The 19,669-nt window shown below is 39.1% G+C and overlaps 1 protein-coding gene across 1 annotated transcript; it reads right to left on the bottom strand.

The window, feature by feature from the left end:
• Positions 1–456: 456 nt before the first annotated feature.
• Positions 457–18,496, bottom strand: nfascb (neurofascin homolog (chicken) b; the record flags this gene model as incomplete). The annotated part of the gene is made up of 25 exons (XM_080030398.1): positions 18,392–18,496; positions 18,199–18,304; positions 17,904–18,094; positions 17,427–17,549; positions 17,088–17,306; positions 16,519–16,630; positions 16,218–16,405; positions 15,829–15,960; positions 15,581–15,724; positions 14,942–15,053; positions 14,595–14,758; positions 14,344–14,491; positions 7,271–7,395; positions 7,078–7,179; positions 6,758–6,955; positions 6,265–6,335; positions 5,930–6,152; positions 3,874–3,989; positions 3,101–3,311; positions 2,840–2,962; positions 2,326–2,499; positions 2,059–2,190; positions 1,902–1,971; positions 818–853; positions 457–688 (listed from the first exon to the last, which is right to left on the bottom strand). The coding sequence occupies exons 1-25, from the start codon at positions 18,465–18,467 to the stop codon at positions 457–459; spliced, it is 3,528 nt and encodes a 1,175-aa protein (XP_079886524.1). The 5' UTR covers positions 18,468–18,496.
• Between the last annotated feature and the right edge of the window lie 1,173 nt (positions 18,497–19,669).

Below are 19,669 nucleotides of genomic sequence, written 5' to 3'. Positions count from 1 at the left end.
CATACAAAAATAACACAAATGTCATTATTGAAATTAGCTAAAAGAAAAACAAAACATGTAATAATATTAGTTAAACTGGCCTTGCAAATGCTTTTATCAACATGATAAACTGATCCACTTCTGTCTGCTCTGTTGTACAACCTCTCTTGACAGGATAACTGAACATGTTTGTACTCGTGCATAACAAACAGCATTTTTATTTACAGGAAATGCAGTACTAAAAGTAAAGCTTGCTTTTCATCAGATGAATAGGCAAATCATCTCTATTCCACCATGTTCCCCTTTAAATGCATGAAGGTTGTTGGCCTGCATGGACACAGAGGGTAACAGCACCTCAGGCTCCAGCTGTTTCCTCCAGCACCACAAGGTCCTAAGTTAAGGTGGAGGGCATAATTAGGGTAAAGTCACATGGAAAATAGCTGAGCTGAACTCAGGGAGGCAGATTGATGTTTGTCTTTATGCCAGTGAGTAAATAGTATTCATTGGAGAGTGGATCTCCAGAGTTCCACCAAAGTCCAAATCCCTGACATCTCTCCTGGTTCCTGTGTACTGGCCAATGAAAGAGCCGTCCTCGTTGAACGGTATCTCTCCTCCTTCACCATAGTCAACTAGACTGTCATCACTGTCTGATCGCTTCATTATTGCCTCGATAGATGGCTGGCTTCTTTGAAGCCCTCTTTCCTCCTCTCTTGAAAATTATGCAAAAAAAGAAAAACTAGATATTAGATGTATATTATTTCACCGATAGAAGACTGAAAGTTTGGAGGATAAAACTAAACCTGATGTATCAATAAATTCAAAATGTTCATGTACATACCGCCGGGGGTAAGGCAGAGTAGAGACACGCGCTATCCTAAAATTAAAAAGGGAGTTCAGGATAAACTCGTATTACTGTTTATTATATTACATTTCATTGATCATCCACTCTTACAGTCTCACAACAGTTCAAGTATTCAGTTGAATATACTCTTTATAGCTCCACACATCTGTCAGTTACTTACTGTATAAGCCAGATAGCACATAACAACCCGTATAGGATCATATAGTTTATACGTCAATAATGTCAATGTGTCAATATTTATTCATACCTTTCAAGAGACCTTGAGTGGTTCAGAGGGAAAAATCACGGTTGAGTTTTTTTTGGGGGAGGGGGGGGGGGGGGGGGGGTAAAGGTTTAGATAGAAAAGGTAGAGTAAACAGAAAAAAAAAGAAAATAATGTAAGTTTTATCAAAGAGTTATCATAAATAAATTCAAAAGTGCTGTAACCAGATTTGATTTGTACCTGTGCAGAATCAAGCTTAAATTGAATTTGAATTAAAGGCACCCTGTGAAGTTTTTAACCACTAGTAGCGCTGTGGAGCAATGTTTTATGAGTGTTTGCAAGCATGATAAACATTCTTACTTCGGATTTCGAGCTGTTCAAATTATCCATAGTGTGTGGTGAAAATGTGCGAAGACACATAGCAATGCACCAGAAAAGGCAGCAAAGAAAAAATTGAATCTAACAATGCAGGATTTTAAATGTTCTAAAAATATCAACTTGAAAATGAAAGAAATGGGCACAACATTTGTGTCAGGCCTCAATGCACTTTCAGCTTTTTGCTGAGTATGAATGTAAACTTGAGGTTTGTTTGTTTCCAAGAAAACTTCACAGGGCAACTTTAACTCCCCAAACAGAGTCATTATGCACAGCTACAGAGCAAACAATGGATGTAAATACATGGCTACTGTTGTTACAGTTTTCAACAATGATAGTTACTGTTATTACCATACGATTATATAAAGTCTAGTACGATGTAAAAAAACTAAAATCGACATTTGCTCTGGTGGCAGCAGCAATGTTTGATATGGGTGTGTTTTTTAAATAGATTTTTCACCAGCTGTCCACTGTAACACTTACCTGTAGTCAAATGAACCCTCCTGATCTTTGTCATCCACCAGCTCCAATGAAATATCTTTTTTTTCCCGTACTGGAATTAAAACAAAATATACACTGTTATAAGAGATACCATGTTGTGATTTTGGACATCATCACATATGAGGGACCACGACTGCACCTGGGTATTTCCCTCCTCGGCTCCTCTTGATAAAGCAGACTATGAGTAGGATGAGCACGATGAGAGCGACAGCACACATAATCCCAATGAACCAGCCTTGAGTGGTGATGTCCACCTGGTCCTGAGCATACGCTGTGACAAACACAAGAGCAGGTGCACACTCATATAAGTAGACACATAATCTAGATCAACATTCAATTAGTGCTTTAAAGTGTTTATTAAGCGGACAACCAAATGTGTTGATGTGAGGAGCATGCAGTAGATTACTTTCAGTGGTGTAGTGGGGAGACTCCTCTGTGTACCATTCCCCTATCCCGATCCGAGTTCGTGCTGCCACGGAGAATCTGTATCTAGTGTAGCGGTCAAATCGCCGGACTGAGAAACTTGTTGTATTTGGAGGGAACTCCTCAACTTGCAGCTCCTCTCCCCTGGTGGCATTCACTGTGGAGAGAGTGCAAACTTCAGTGTGCAAGGAGGACTCTTGATGCCGGAAGAGTGCACACATCTGAGCTATTAAGTACCTTACCTGCTGGGACAGTGCCCACACAAGTGTTCATTACCCTCTCAAGAACACACTTCAGTTGTATTTTGGTCTTTGAGTGCCTATTTAAGTGCGCTATTATGTGCTACTGGGGATGTGGACTTAAGTGTCCATGTGGAAACCTTTGCCTGCTTCAGTGAAATAAACCTTTTCCTTTGCTGCTTTATGCTTTGAGAGTGTGAAGGCAGGGGAAAATCTATAGAGGTATATGGGATTGTTGCAGAAGTTGGGCTGGCATACCCGTCCGGTACTTGAGGGAATATCCAGTAATGACTCCGTTGGGTTCTGCTGGCAGGTCCCAGTCGACATAAATACTGTCTAGATGACGCTGTTGGATCCTGAAGGATGACGGAACAGATGGTACTGCAGATAAAAGGAGCACAGTAGGAGACAACACACATAAACTTAGGAAATAAATGTTAATTTGTGATTTGCTTGTGCTCGGTAGAGGACACAGATGCTCTCTTGTTCCTCAGATGGTAAATGAGTGACTTGACTTACCTCCTTCAGGTGTTGAAAACTGTATGTTATTACTTGCTGGTCCTTCAAATCGATTGTTTGTAACTACTATATACATCTTATAGTTGCTATAGGGAAAGAGCCCATCGACGACCCCAGAGGGCTCTGGACCATTTTCTGTAAATTGTTTCGACTTCAGCCCTCTATTGACCCACAGCCACCTCAGCTGGCTGCTGTCCCTCCAGAAGTAGACCTGAGAAAAGGGCAACAGCACACCTTGCATCTTGATTCATTTTCAGTAACAATATTCCAAGAAAAGGTTAAATTCCCCCACAATACCAAATTATGCTTATAATATTTTCTTACTGGTTGCATTAAATTCAGCTGGCCAAATGACTGCCTGTATGAGCGGGTACATGTTACTGCATAATGTATTGAGAGGAAGTGGGGGCTCCTAATAGGACGAAACAGGACGTGTTGTTGTTCTTGCCTTTCATCCATTTTCCTTCACATGATTTCATTTACCTATGCTGTTTACAAGGCGTTAATTTTTTCGGTACCATTTGTTCAAATTGACTTGTACTGTTCTCATATCTCTGTCGACTTCTTAATCCTTACAGTTAATAAACAATAAATTAAAAGTGAACTCCTTTCCACGCTGTCTCTGTCTATTTTTAGCTCATAATAGTCTTTTGATTGTCGGAATGGACCAGGGATACTCCCTGTACAGTATGTCCTCTTTGTCTATTGTGTCTATTATGTAATGTACGTCCATTATCCCATTATATAATTATACAACTAAACAATGGACACACCTTGTATTCCTTCAGTTCTCCCATAAGAGATTCACGTGTCACTGGGTCCCAGTGCGCAGTCACCTGAGTGCTTTCGATGTCGGACACTCTCAGGTTCAGGGGTGCAATTAAGGGACCTGGGGGAAACAGAGCTTGTGTTTGCTATCAGTGAACACAAAGACAGGTTTTGAGAAGGACTACCCTTGTACTTAAATCAAGAAGGGGTTTGTTCAAAACACTTTTTTGTCTTGATTCCCAGTGCAATACTATTCAGGTTACAGCAGAACTGTTAACAGAACAGTGTGTTCTTTGCTTTGTATCACTGCCGACCAACTTAACTAGTTATCACAATGTTTGACAAATATGAAAATAATTTGAGTCAAATGCTACGGCCTTTGCAGTCCCCACAAAGTGTATAATCCATTCTCTTAAAACATCAATACAATATTATTTTTAAACCCCATTCCTAAATATCTAAAGGTAAATGTCTCCCTTTTTTGGATTTGGAGAAAAAGGCACATGAAAAAAAAAACTATGACAAAAGATACATTAGAAAAAAGGTATGAGAGATTATACTGAAACTGTAAAAAGCAAAACTTGTTTTTAAAAAGAAATGTTCTCACTTCATATAAGTGGCTAGGAGTGCATCGTTCTTGCAGTTAATTCCCCAGTGCTATTAAACCATATTGCTATTTAATGATGTAATCAAAAGAGTGCCAGTCAAATTCTAAAAAAAATATGTTTTGTTCAAATGTGGAGGCAAGTGTTTTGACATGCCTTGGGAAGTAGAGCACATCTAACATGAATATTTTTGATAGTATACGTTTAAATAGACTTTAAGACTCTTCATGTTAGTTTTCCCCTCCATTGTTACCCATCAATGTATTATTTCATTTTCATTTCATTTAACTTTTATTTATCCTCGAGAGACCAATTGAGGGGTGACCCTCATTTTCAATGACGTCGAGTCAAAACAAATTCAAAACAACAATACAAACAAAATATTCAATGCAAAAACATCAAATACACAACAAGTGAAGAGAAGAAAAAACAAAACGATTGAAACATTTACAGAGTGGGGAAGAGTGGCAGCAATTAAAAGGCATAAAGTACAATATAGTCTAATTAAAACAGTTACAAGTAGAGTTTGGCAGATCCAAGATAGTCTGTTTAAATTGGCCAAAGGATATGAATGTATTTAGTTTAATTTTTAGCTGTAAGTTGTTCCAGGAGTCAGGTGCACTGAAGCTAAAAGCTGTCTTTCCCAGCTCAGACCGGGCTTGTGGGACATAAAGCATAAGCATGTCAGTGGAGCGGGTCTGATAAAGCCCATCTGAAACAAGCAGCATTTCTGTTAAATAACGAGGAAGCTTCCCAGTCAAGGCTTTGTAAATAAAAACATGCCAATGTGCATCACGTCTCTCTTTAAGGGAGGGCCACCCAACCTTCTCATATAAAAGACAATGGTGTGTGTCATAAGCATCTCCTGTGATGAACCTTAAAGCAGAGTGAAAAACTGAGTCTAGGAGTTTAAGACATGAATGTGATGCATGCCGGTAGACCACATCACCGTAATCAAGGACAGACATAAAAACTGCCTCAATAATCCTTTTCCTACTGAACAACGGGAAGGTGGCTTTATTCCTATAAAAATATCCAATCTTTTGTCGCAGACGACAGACAAGATTTTTTATGTGAAATGTAAAAGAGAGTTTTTCATCTATCCAGATGCCAAGATATTTATATTCAGTGACTCTTTCAATATGAGATCCATTATTTGTGTGAATAATAAGATCATTAAAATGTGTAGTTTTTGCTCTGGAGAAACACATATATTTGGTTTTGTCTGTATTAAGAACAAGCCTGAGGTCCACTAGACAGTCCTGCAGGGTGTTAAAAGAGCTTTGTAGGTTCTCAATAGATTGGTGCACCGAATCGGAAATGCAATACAGTACTGTGTCGTCAGCGTATAGATGGGCGTGACAGTTTTTTAGCGATGAAACAATGTTATTTATATAAATTGTGAAAAGAACTGGACCTAAAATTGTATTATGATACAGTGGATTCAGGTACTCACGGTCTTCTCCAGAGTAACCTATGACAACTGGAGACTCTGGACCCAGCCCAAAGTCGTTGACAGCCTGAACCTTGATATCATAAGGAGTGAAGGTGTCGGCATCATAGATGTAGTATTTTAGCCATTTTGTGGTTGCGTTCTTCCATTCCTCTCTGGAATCTCTCCTTTTCCACCACACCAGATACTTCAGATGGGGCCCGTTCCACTCTCTGTAGGTCAGAGGCTAAACCCCATGGTTAACAGTGATCAGCATTGTTTAATTATATTGTTATAAAACATGTATTATCCAACATCCAAGAGAGTGTTACAATGATGGGTTTAACCCCAATTATTACCTCCCAGCTGATGGCCATGTTATTCCTCCACGTTCCCACGCCCTTTACATTCTTTGGGACAACATCTGGGGCTGTAGAGAAATACAGATATAACATCATTAGCTTTAAAGGGATATATCAACATTTTGGGAATACACTTATTTGCTTTATGGTCAAGAGTTTAATAAGGATATTGATACCACTTATTATAACAGTTAAATATGAAGCTATAACCAGGAGATGTTAAAATTCCTTGGTATAAAAATTGGAGCCAGGCTTGCTATCTGTCCCTGCTTCCTGACGTTATTAAAAGCTAAGCTAACCGTCTTCTGGCTGTTATCTTTCGTATCAGCGAAGAACATGAGAGTTGTATAGATCTTCTTTGAAGGGAAACAAAAAAAAATCCCAAAATATCGAACTGTTCCTTAAAAAAAAATATCATATGCATTATGGTATTTGCTATGGCTTAAAATATGCCACTGACAACAGGTATTATCAGGAGCATTAAACCCACGTGCACCGCTGCTCTGGAAACGACTTGACGGACGACTAGGGCGGCTCATTCCAATTTCATTGATAGCGATAACCCGGAACTCGTAGTAGGTAAAAGGTGTTAGATGCAGAATAACAGAGTTGAGGTTCCCTGGGTACGTTGATAGGTTTCTCCACTTCCCAGGCAGCCAGTCATCGTCATCATACTGCACCAAGTAATCTGTTACAGGGCAAAACTTTTAGGAAATAAATTCAAGAATGTCTGGTAAAAAGTAAAAATTCCCAAAAACAATACAAATAGTTTTTAATTTTTGTGGGTTTATTTACTTCAATTTCCCTTACCTGTTATAGGATTGTGGTTACTGTCTCCGGGGACCCAACTAAGTCTCACACTACGTTCATAGGGATCTGACAACTCCAAGTTAGTCGGAGGATCTGGGCGGTCTACAAACAAAAAATACACCAACAATTACTGTAGAAAAAGGCTAACATTCCTTATGGAGGATGAAATGTTGTTTATTTAAATATGTCATACCCATCACGATTAGACGTGCCGAGGCAGACTTCGAGTCCAGTTCACTCTCGATGACACAGGTGTAATTGCCCTCGTCCCCTCTGTTTACATTAGTGATGACCAGATTCGATTCATCCAGAGAGATTCTGAGGATTGCATAAAAGTGAACAAAAGTGGTAAGATCTAGATGCCCATTGGTTCACACTAAAAAAACAACTTAAATTTCCACAAATATAATTATTTATTATTATTTTTTGCATATCCTCTCTCAAGTTACCACACTTCGGAGAGGGTCAGAGCACAGGTTCAACAATAGACCAGTAAACCTGGAGCAGTTTGAGGTTAAGTGCCTTACTCAAGGACACAATAGTAGAGATTGTGGGTATCGTTCGTGACAAAACCAGCCACCACTAGTCCCGTGATGGAACCAGCGACCTCATGGTTACTGGTCGGCCCCTCTTTTCCTCTAGGCCAAGGGTGTCCAAATTACGGCCCGCGGCCCGCTTTTTATTGGCCCGCGGCTGATTTTAAAAATATAATGTAATATGGCCCCTTTAATTTTTTTTATTTTTATTTTATCTTTATTTATTTTCTTAGTCAACCCACTAGCAGTGGTGTCAAAACTGATTGATTGGCCCGCGGCACATTTAAAAAATGTAATTGAATATGGCCCTTTTACTTTTTAAATAATTTAAATGCATTCATTATATTACAAAGAAATATGTTCCATAAAAGAAAAAGAGCACCAAGCCCATCCCAGAGGACACTGCACAATATTTTATTTCAAATTAATATTATTACAGGGTTTTTCCTGCATAGAGAAATTTTCGGCGGCCCCCAAAGAGGATTTAACCAGGGTCCAGCGCCAAAGGAAAATCACTAGCGCCAAAATGATAAAATTTGAGAGTAAATATAGCCATTTAAAACCTCTCTAAATTCAGCCCAATTTAAGTCATCCTTTTGAGGGCCTAGCCCGTAACTTGAATTTCAATTTCGATTACTATTACGGCTTCCCTCAATCATGAAAACAAAATAATCGTATTTAAACTGTCATTGTTCCGCACGCCGGGGCATGCAGGCTTTTAAATGCAGCGAACCCTTTCAGCCGTGAGCTCCGCTCGGCCCCGCCCTCACCTGATAGTTAACTTTCAGCTGGTTCAGAGAGTAGGAGGCGCATTGCCGGGTATTTTGAAAAACTTCGGAGGACGGCAGTAAGTCAGCTTTTGGTCGAGAAGAAAGGTAAAACTAATTGTGTTTTCGGAAAATACTTCAGACTCACAACAGACTAAAATAATGTGATATGTCACACGCGGACACTCGAGTCACATGACATATACGCGACCGGAGAGAGAGAAAAAAAAGGCATATGCGACCATGTCTGACTCTGCACCAAAACATCAAAACATCCCGACCAATTTGTTAATTCACTTTAGGTCAAATCAAAGTGGTCTATAACCAAGCAATAAAGGAACAAAAAAACACAGGAGTTTAAAGCTCCTTGACTCCTGCCACCACAACCAGGCCCGCCGACACAAATGGCTGGGCCCCTGAAAACCTCCAGTCAATGGGTCCCCCTTACTCATACTTTACTTGTATCAATGTGTGTGTGTGCGCTCATCCCTAAATAAACACATACATGTATTTGTAGATAGACTAACTATCTTATCAACCAGGGATGTGCAGCGAGAGTTTGGGTAGTAGTAGCTCAAGTGAGAAAAAGGACTCTTTTGTGATTATTTTACTGTATATGTTTTTAAAAATAGTACCCTAAAACTCACGCAATTGCTTAATATTCAACAGATTTTTACAAAATAACATTGGTTTTCTTGAGTATTCACTAGGTTTATCACAGGAGCAGGCAACAACAAAGGACACTAGTACAGATATTGGTAACACTTTACAATAAGGTACACAAAATTGTAGTAGCTACTACATACCTACTACATAGATATGTGTTACCTACTACATAGGTTTTTTTTTTGTGCTACCTATGTGTTAGGTAGCACATAGGGTTTTTTTTTTTTGCTACCTATGTGATAGGTAGCACAGTTTTTTTTTGTGCTACCTATGTGTTAGGTAGCACATAGGGTTTTTTTTTTGTGTTACCTACTACATAGATTATTTTTTTGTGCTACCTATGTGTTAGGTAGCACAAAAAAAAACCCTATGTGTTAGGTAGCACATAGGGTTTTTTTTATTGTGTTACCTACTACATAGGTTTTTTTTTTGTGCTACCTATGTGTTAGGTAGCACATAGGGTTTTCTTTTTGTGTTACCTACTACATAGGTTTTTTTTTTTGTGCTACCTATGTGTTAGGTAGCACAAAAAAAACTTATGTGTTAGGTAGCACATAGGGTTTTTTTTATTGTGTTACCTACTACATAGGTTTTTTTTGTGCTACCTATGTGTTAGGTAGCACATAGGGTTTTTTTTTGTGCTACCTATGTTTTAGGTAGCACATAGGGTTTTGTTTGTGCTACCTAACACATAGGTAGCACAAAAAAAAAACCCTATGTAGTAGGTAACACAAAAAAAAACCCTATGTGCTACCTAACACATAGGTAGCACAAAAAAAAAACCCTATGTGCTACCTAACACATAGGTAGCACAAAAAAAACCCTATGTGCTATCTAACACATAGGTAGCACAAAAAAAACCCTATGTGCTACCTAACACATAGGTAGCACACAAAAAAAAACTATGTAGTAGGTAACACAATGAAAAAAAACCCTATGTGCTACCTAACACATAGGTTTTTTTTTGTGCTACCTAACACATAGGTAGCACAAAAAAAAACCTATGTAGTAGGTAACACAAAAAAAAAACCCTATGTGCTACCTAACACATAGGGGTTTTTTTGTGCTACCTAACACATAGGTAGCACAAAAAAAAAACCTATGTAGTAGGTAACACAATAAAAAAAAACCCTATGTGCTACCTAACACATAGGGTTTTTTTTTGTGCTACCTAACACATAGGTAGCACAAAAAAAACCTATGTAGTAGGTAACACAAAAAAGAAAAAACCTATGTAGTAGGTAACGCAAAAAAAAAAACCCTATGTGCTACCTAACACATAGGTAGCACAAAAAAAAACCCTATGTGCTACCTAACACATAGGTAGCACAAAAAAAACCCTATGTGCTACCTAACACATAGGTAGCACAAAAAAAAACCTATGTAGTAGGTAACGCAAAAAAGAAAAAACCTATGTAGTAGGTAACGCAAAAAAAAAACCCTATGTGCTACCTAACACATAGGTAGCACAAAAAAAACCCTATGTGCTACCTAACACATAGGTAGCACAAAAAAAAACCTATGTAGTAGGTAACACATATCTATGTAGTAGGTATGTAGTAGCTACTACAATTTTGTGTACCTTATTGTAAAGTGTTACCCAGATATTGCCTATGCTGCGGGCCGCCCCTGAGGTGCAGTAAAGAACTGGTCAGACTACATCCTTATTGTGCCACACCTGGGTCTGGTCTATGCAGTATGTTCAGTATGTGACATGAAACTCATGGAACATTTTTCAAATTGTACCTGGCTGCTGGTGTCAACCTGAAGACATAGATCAAAGACTTTGGACCTTATTGTCCCCAAAGGGAAATTCTTTAACACAAAAATGTACGTTAAGACATTTAAACCTGTTTGTAGACTCAGGAAAACAACAGAGTAAATACTTTTCACAATTCATAGAATAACACCCAGACACAAGTAGCAGGACGACTCAGGTAAAATAATCCAGCCAAAACTGTACAACAATATATCAAAACCAAATTTTGTAACCATATGGCACACAAAAAAGTAAAGGAAATGATTGCATAATTGTATTAAAGAACTACACTTATCTGATATGGAGACACCTGAATTCATCAAGGAAATCATTTTACTGTAACTCAAATTTAAAAAAGCTCTTCAAGACTAGATTATTTTTTGAGAGTTCAAATTAAATGGATGCTGGGCTGAAATATTCTGCAATTCCTGGGAGAACAAATTGATATTTATTTTGTGATTAACACATTACTACAACTAGGTGGAAAGCCAACAAAGCATACTGTTTAAGGGGTCAAATTATAAGTTATACAAGTTCCCTGGCCAGCCTCCATTCCCCCTCAGCTCAGTTTTGTGGTACCCAGTCCATCTGCCCTTGGTAAGGGTGGGGGAGTACATCATGTTATGAATGAACTTGGCGAATGTTTGTTTATGTTTATACTAACCACGTAAATATTTGTCTCTCAGAGCCAGTGCCCCGCCTAGCCCGTTCCCTGAAACGTCAAAATTGTAAATATAAACAGCTAATGGCTCTGAGCCAGGCTTTTTAAAATTGGTGATAGCGACTTTTTTTCAGCGTGCCGTGCACACAGGACGGACATAAAGTGGAGGGTAGCAGAGGAGTAGATATTGGCATTTTACCCAAGTTACAATATTTAAAATGTTTGTTTTGTCGTTATAGTTGTGTAAGTTTTAAATGGTTATAGTGAATATTTCTGTTAAAAATAATGTTAGGCACAGTTAGGTTCTTAGCCTCTGAAGACCATGGGCCCCCCAAGGGCTGGGCCCTAGAAAGCTTTCCCACTTTCTACCCCTGACCACAACAGTTAATACTGTACAATATCCAGCCAGCTCCTTGAGACATAAATAAAAGATGCCCTCACATTCCTGTTAGCAAAATACGTGCCCTATCAACACCATTTGTAACGGGTTATTTTTAATTTGACACATTTGTTTTATTAAATTTATTAAACATTCTAGGTCAAATGGGATAATACTGTTTCTGATCCTTTTCATGTGGCGAATGGGGTCCGTCAAGGAGGAATCTTATCTCCTATTCTTTTTAATGTATATATGGATGACCTTTCAAGACAGCTAAATGAATGTAAAACAGGATGTATTGTGGGAGATCAAGTTGTGAATCATCTCATGTATGCTGATGACCTGGTTTTACTTTGTCCATATTCTGTTGGGTTACAAGAGCTGTTGAGGATATGTACACAATATGGAAGAGATTTTGACATCAACTATAATGCCAGAAAGAGTAAGGTCGTTGTTGTGAGATCTAGAGAGGACAAAAAATCCTCTTTTCCTGTTTTCCACCTCTCAAATGGACTATTAGAAATATCCAGGGAATTAAAATATCTAGGACATGTCTTCTCAGATGATCTCATGGATGACAGTGACATTCGTCGTCAATGGTGTAAAATATATGCACAGGCCAACATGATGTTGAGGAAATTTTCCATGTGTTCCACAGATGTTAAGTGTGCTCTGTTTAGGGCTTATGTCACGCCGCTGTATACAGCTCATCTGTGGTCCTCTTACAGAGTGAGAAGTATGCAGAGGCTTAGAGTGGCATATAATGATGCCATGAGGTTGTTGCTGCGTGTTCCTAGGTGGCACAGTGCTAGCCAGTTATTTGTGTCCACTAATGTACCTACATGTCAGGCACTGTTGCGAAAGTTGATGTTCAGTTTCATGTGTCGTTTGGATTTGTCAGAGAATGGCATCATTATGGGCTTAACCAACCCTATGATGGGCTATCGGTTCACATCCAGGCTTCGAAAGCATTGGCATGATAGCTTGCACCTATTTTAGTACAGTATTTTATTGAGTAATGTATTTTAATGTGTTCTATGTGTGTGTGTATGTTGGATGTGAGTGGACCATCTGAGTCCTTAATAAAGATTATTATTAAAAATATGTTTCACTTATTTAGCCTATTTCTATTTTCCTTGTTTTCAGTTCAATTAGGCCTACGTTTAAAGTCCAAAGTCATGGTGTAAAAAGAAACGACTTTGTTAAAAGTTAAATAAATGCATGATGTTCTTAAATCAATGATTAACTGTCTTTAATAATCGTGATTACACAAAGTCAATCAAAATAATCATGATTATGATTTGTTTTTCATAATCGAGCAGCCCTACCTTCTTTCCATGGTTTAGATCAATTAGAAACAGTCATTATTAGTATTTTGACTTCATATCTACAGGTTCTTTATTGTGATGTTATCAGTCAGTAAGCTCCATGGTAACACAGCGATTGACAGGCTAACCTAAATGCTCTGTAGCTGGACAGAAACTGCCCTCTCCCAACCCTACACCCCTCTTAAAATACAATAACGTTTTGCCTTTACTGTTGCACATAGTTGCGAACCCAAAAGAAGTTAGTCCGTGTACTGTCCCCCAAAGGCCCATTCTGAGCCAGGAAAAACCCTGTATTATGGAAAATCCATGTGTCCTTCTTCAATAGCTTCTAATTCATCTGACACAGTGTCTCCAAATAATTTTTTCGCACAAAATTCTTCAGATTAAGCCTCTTAATTTCCCTCTGAAAGTGCACCAGATTCATACATTTCACTTTAAAAAGTTAAAAAAATCCCCCTAGGAGGGTCGGGAACTCGGATGGCTACTATTTTCACCCAGCTGGAAATTGGAGGCAATAGCATAAAACAATGGGTGTCTGAAGGCATATAACAATAGTCAATGATTTGGGCAACGCTAACATTGGAGTGGGGGCCCCTAATCAAATTCTGCTTAGGGCCCCTTGGGCTTCGGCCAGCTCTGAGGGGGAGTGTGTCTGTTTAATTTGCAAGGAAAGTGTTGCCGTGAAGACGGAATACAATTTACGAAGACACGATGAAACTAAACATCAGAGCAGCTACATGTCCTGATAAATGTGTTATTTTTGCCAAGTGGCCCAGCCCTTCGTAGATTTTTCTGTATGTGGCCCTCAGTGAAAAAAGTTTGGACACCCCTGCTCTAGGCCATAATAACGAGCCTCTGGTTTGCTATCTATGCAAAACCCAGGATTCATGTCAGATAAATAATGTTTTCAAAGGTGCTGAGAGAGAGATAGTGTGTGTGTGTGTGTGAGAGAGAGAGAGAGAGAGAGAGAGAGAGAGACAAAGAGAGAGAGATAAGGGCAGGGAAAGACAGAACAACACACCAAACCCTAATTCACCTGAAGAACAGCACATCTTAAAATATTTTGCAACACAAAGTCGAGACAACCCAAAAGGTTGCTAGGGTGGGGATGGGAATTGAGATCTCAAACCGAAAAAAAAAATAGATTTATACTTCAATAAAAAGATGTACCTCCATCCAAAAGAGAGTAGCTTTTTCTCTTTCATCCAGGAGGTCGTGACAGGAGTTGTGACGTCTGCTTGTACACCGCACTCGAAGCGGACATCGGTTCCACGGATGACTTTCATACTCTGTGGTCTTTTGACAATTACAATGGGCTCTGAGAAGAATGGATGAAAAAGCGTTGCCGGATCACATAATCAACAAGTAGTTGGGTCAAATTGTATCTTCGGCTCAAATCATTTTTACATTTAGATGTTCACCTTTGACCTCTATTCGGACTTGACTCTCATCTCGTCCTGCAACGTTGCTGACTACACACAGGTAAGTTCCCTGATCATCAATCTGAGTGCGTCTTATCTCCAGAGTCCCATTACTGTGCGTCTTAAAACGATTTCCTTCCAGATTCCCCTGACCATATTTGGACCTGAGTGAGCAGCAAACACACGCACGCACACACAAACACACACACACACACACACACACACACACACACACACACACACACACACACACACACACAAACACAGACACACACACACACACACTAAGGGTGAGCTTATGCCTGAACTCACTCTTTGCATTAAAGGGTGAAACGGCATATTCTCACCATCGCAGTTCAGGCACTGGAGAACCAAAGTAGCGACACTCTAAGAAGGTCTGGCTGCCCTCAATCACCTTGATGAGTTCATTCCTTGTCCCGAGAATATGTGGCGTTGCATCTATAAAAACATTGATAATTAGCGCATGTTGACAGCTGTACATCTAGTTGCGTCTACACCTTGCTTGCTTGAAATGTACCAATCGCTACATTTTTAAATTGTACAATTATCCAGCCGTTCTGCAAATGTGTTCAGTAAAAGCTTATTGTGTACAGAATGTAGTTTTTTAGCAGTTACATTTGTATTGCTTCATGGTTATTTTTCTTTTCTCTAAAGGTCCTAAAAAAGTATTGTATCAGCTTCCTATATGAAAGATGGGGCCCTACAAGAACACACTTATTTCTCCTGAAGTGGTTTTCAAACTTCATTCTCTGGTAACCATCACTTTTGTAAATGCTTTTATATTATATATATGTGTATGTTTAAAGAAGCAGGTGTCAGTACACTGAAATGTATTTGGGTTTGTAGACTTAAATGCTAAAAAAATATACCATTCACATTTTTTCACAATTCATGGCTGGGCCATGACTGTGAAAAACAATGTTTAACACTGTAAATGTATAATGGATGACAGAGTGGTAACTTACGTAGCACGTTGACAAAAGCGTTGGCGAATAAGTAGCCATATTGATTGGAAGCATTGCACTGGTAGACTGCATTGTTTGCAGCGGTCACACTGCGTAAAGTCAGTGTGTCTCCTGACACCTGTCTGTTAGGCTGTGGTGTAGCAGCTAGAAAATTAACACAAAAAACAAGCAAGAGAGAAGAAATACAACAGCAGTTGATGTTATTTTGAATTACATTTACTACAAGGCATGGTCTCCAAAAAACGTACTTTCAATTGGTTCCCCGTTGATGAACCAGCTGATTGTTGGACGAGGTATCCCATCAGAACGACATGCCAAGCGTCCATTTTCCTCAGGAGCCAAAACCAAATCAGAGGGCTTCTCTAACCAGAATGGGGCCGCTGTCAAACACGTGTAAGTTAATATCAACATTATTATGAGAAAGTGTGTCGGTAACACTTTACAGTACATTAATTAGTTAGTTAAGGCTTAGTTCATGCTATTAAGGGTTAGTTAATACATCATATCATTGGTAACTCATTCTTAGTTAAGCATCAACTAAGCGTAATGGTTAGTTACTGCTTATTAAGCACTAACTAAGCCTTAACTAACCGTTAATTCATGTACCCTTATTGTAAATGTTACAAGTGTGTCTCACCTTTGACCTTTACGGTTATTGTGTGCTCAATGTATCTGAGCTTATTGGTAGCAGTGCAGACATATTCGCCCGCATCATCGAAAGTTGCCTTTGGGATTTGAATCATCTTGTTGAAGTGTTTTACTTTCATGCGCGGCGTCACCACCAGGTCATAACCATCCTTGGTCCACGTAACTTGAGGAGTTGGCCTTGATGAAGATAAACAAAGCTTTCCATGTGAAATCAAAGTAGATTTATACTGAACAAGAAAGGTACAGACACATAACTTTTTGTCGCATTTCAATCTTGAGTTTACACTCACACTCCTGCAGCGATACACTCCAGGAGCAGTTCTTCCCCTTGCAGGACCATTATGGAGCTGGTCGAGCCTGTAGGAGACAGCCAGGTGGGGGCAGCCTCTACCACTGTACGAGCTGCATAAGGAACAAAAAGGAACACATCTGTCACACATGCTCAAAGTGCTTCTCAAACCTTGTTCGACCACAAAACAACACAAGTCAACAATGCCAGTTAACTCAGAACATAGAAAAAGGACAGCTGGAGCCAAACACACTTTTACTTCAACGACTACATTTAGTTGGAGCAAATTATCTTTTTTATTTTAGGGTAAAGTCGAAGATAAAACAAAAGTGTTGAAAAATACATTAGAATGTTTCAGTACAGCTGTTTGGTTGGAAAAGGTATGGTCAGTATTGATGAACAGAACATATAGTTAGGGTGCAAAAGTGTATTTTGACAATAAACAGTAGCCTATGCTAATGCAGCCGTCAACTGAACGGTGACATTGTATTTACGCAAGACTATACATACTGTATAAAGGCTAAAAAAAAATTAGACACAGAAAACATGTAAAAACACAATCCTACTCACTTGTTAACACTTTCACCACTACAGGCATCTTCTGCTGGATGACATTCTTGTAGGGGAAGCGGGCATTACAGCAGTAATCAGTAGCAGAGTCATTGAAGAGGACGTTAGAAAAGTACAGATCTCCGTTAACTCCCATGGAAACCCTTTGGGTCTGCCGCACGGCCTGCATGGTGGGGAAAGCTGTCTGAATGGGCCAGTTGAAAGGTCTCGCATATGAGCCTGAAGTGAAACGTAAAAGAATGTAAGTGAAAATGTCTTGTTTGTTTAACAGCTCATTAAAATGCCTATCGTTGAGGCTCACTGAACCAAACTATCATGTAACTCCAGTGAGACACTCACAGCTGGACATCCAGTAGGTGTCAGGTCTAGGGGGGCCAGGTGGAGGGTCACAGGACAGGACCAGAGGCAGCCCCTCACTGACTACAACAGGCTCCAGAATCTCTCTTGGCCACACAGGAGCTCCTACACATACACACGCACGCACATACACACACATACACACACATACACACGTACACATGTACACACACACACACACACACACACACACACACATACATGTCTCCACTGAGCAGGATAGTTTGGTTTGTTGTTTTATGACAGTGTACATGAATAAATCTTAACAGCAACCACCTCTTAGATGTCAGGCCCCATACCCATTACTGATTTGGTTTCAAAAAAGCTAATCAACTACAAGATAAACATAAAGTATTATCTGCACGATGGCATTTTAATCCAAAGTCCAAATGTGTTACTCTACATGCCAGAGGTACATCAGTGAGTAGATATACTATATACTGTAAATCCTGATCTTACTGTATAGTCGTAGCCTAATCTTGTTGGAGTATGCAGAGCCATATTCATTGGAGGCAATGCACTGATACTCTGCCTCATGCTGTTCTGGATTATTCCAGGCATAGATGTCCAGGGTCCCCGAGCGCCTTCGCATCGACGCATGAGGGTCACGTGCCACATTGTAATACTTCCCATTACGCCTCCACGAGAAGCTTCAAGATGGAGCCAGAAGTTTAAAGAAAGACAGAAAAACGGTGAGTGAAGATAATAATATCAGTGTGATCAAAGCTGTCGACTGGGCTGCTTGGGCTCTTACATGGGATGAGGGTTTCCTTTGGCTTCACATTCTATGACCATGGTGTCTTTAGGGTCAACAATATGCTCCTTCATGGATTGCTTTATAATGGTCGGGGGCTGCCTGACTGCATGCAGAGAAATCAGTATGTTCAAACTGTGATAAGACAACATATATCACAAATGACAACATGCAAGTTCCGTTACTGACTCACCTTCCAGAGGGATGTCCAGAGTCCAAACACTCTGCCATAAAAGTAGCAGCAGCGTCGGTTCGACCAGGGCCCCCATCTTCACAGTGCATGGAATCCAGCAAACACTTTGCCTCACCAATTGTCCTGCTCTCAAATTAAATAAAGAACAATAGAAGAAATCTACTGCAATACATTCATGCTATGCTTGGTTAAAATCCAGAACAAGTATACTATATAAGAAACTTCTTATCATTGATTTTACTGAACATCTGACAGTGTAGGAAAAACTACTCATATCTTTGAAAATAAATAAAAACATAGAGTACACAAAACGTACATAAATATTATCAGCAGAATATACTTAGAGAATATAAAGAAAGAGAACTCACTGTTTTATTATATCTTAAATTATAAGATTGTTATTACCGATTTCTTAAAGGGCAAGTGACATTTCAATGCAGCAGCTCTGTAGTTTAATCCAGTGATCCCCTGGAAAGGTACAACACATAACTCTAAGGGGCCTTGGGATGATTAATACAAGATTTCGTATTAACTTCTCCTAAATATTGTATTACTTGACCTATTGTGTGTCAAAGTTATTTAAATTAAACCATAATGAAGAATAACTAATCTGCTAAAAACTCAGACTTTCTCATAAAGAAAAGGTATGGAATAACCGGTTTAATATATCGTATTGTGTTGTATATTGTTGTCTCTTTCAGAGTGCTTAGACTTAAAGCTTTAAATCCCTTTAAATCTGAAAAATAACTATCAATGAAATAAAGAAGAGTAGAAGTGGCATCAAATTAAGTACCTCAGCATTGTCCTTATTGATACTGCCAATCAGATTATCTAACTAATGTTTTTTTAAATGTGGTGATTAAACTGTGTTTCATGAAGTGCCATGATGAAAATCAACTTCTTGAATGTCTGACAGGATCAGATTGTAGCAAACTATATGCAACAAAACAAAAAAAATCCTAAAAGCACAACGTAGGATGCCTCTTTTCAAAATCTTTTCATAATGTGCTTTCTATAAATAAACAATGAACGGTGCATGGGTCACATTAGTATGATCAGAACGAAAAGTTGTCAGTACGTACCTCTGTAATGTATGGTCAAATCAGGGCTCTCTCCTCCCCCATCCCCGTAGCTTCCCCAATGCTCCGATAATTCCAATCCAAAAAATTATTCTTGTTTGTGCAGTAAACCAATTAATGTCTTCAGTCCTTCAAATATCAGGTCAAGAACCCCCAGAGGAGTTGATACACTTGAGTAATGGAGTTTCTGTCTGTCACT

This window comes from Ammodytes marinus (assembly GCF_949987685.1).
Source record: "Ammodytes marinus genome assembly, chromosome: 7".
Classification (NCBI taxonomy): Eukaryota; Metazoa; Chordata; class Actinopteri; order Uranoscopiformes; family Ammodytidae; genus Ammodytes; species Ammodytes marinus.
This window is presented reverse-complemented; position numbering and strand designations above follow the sequence as displayed.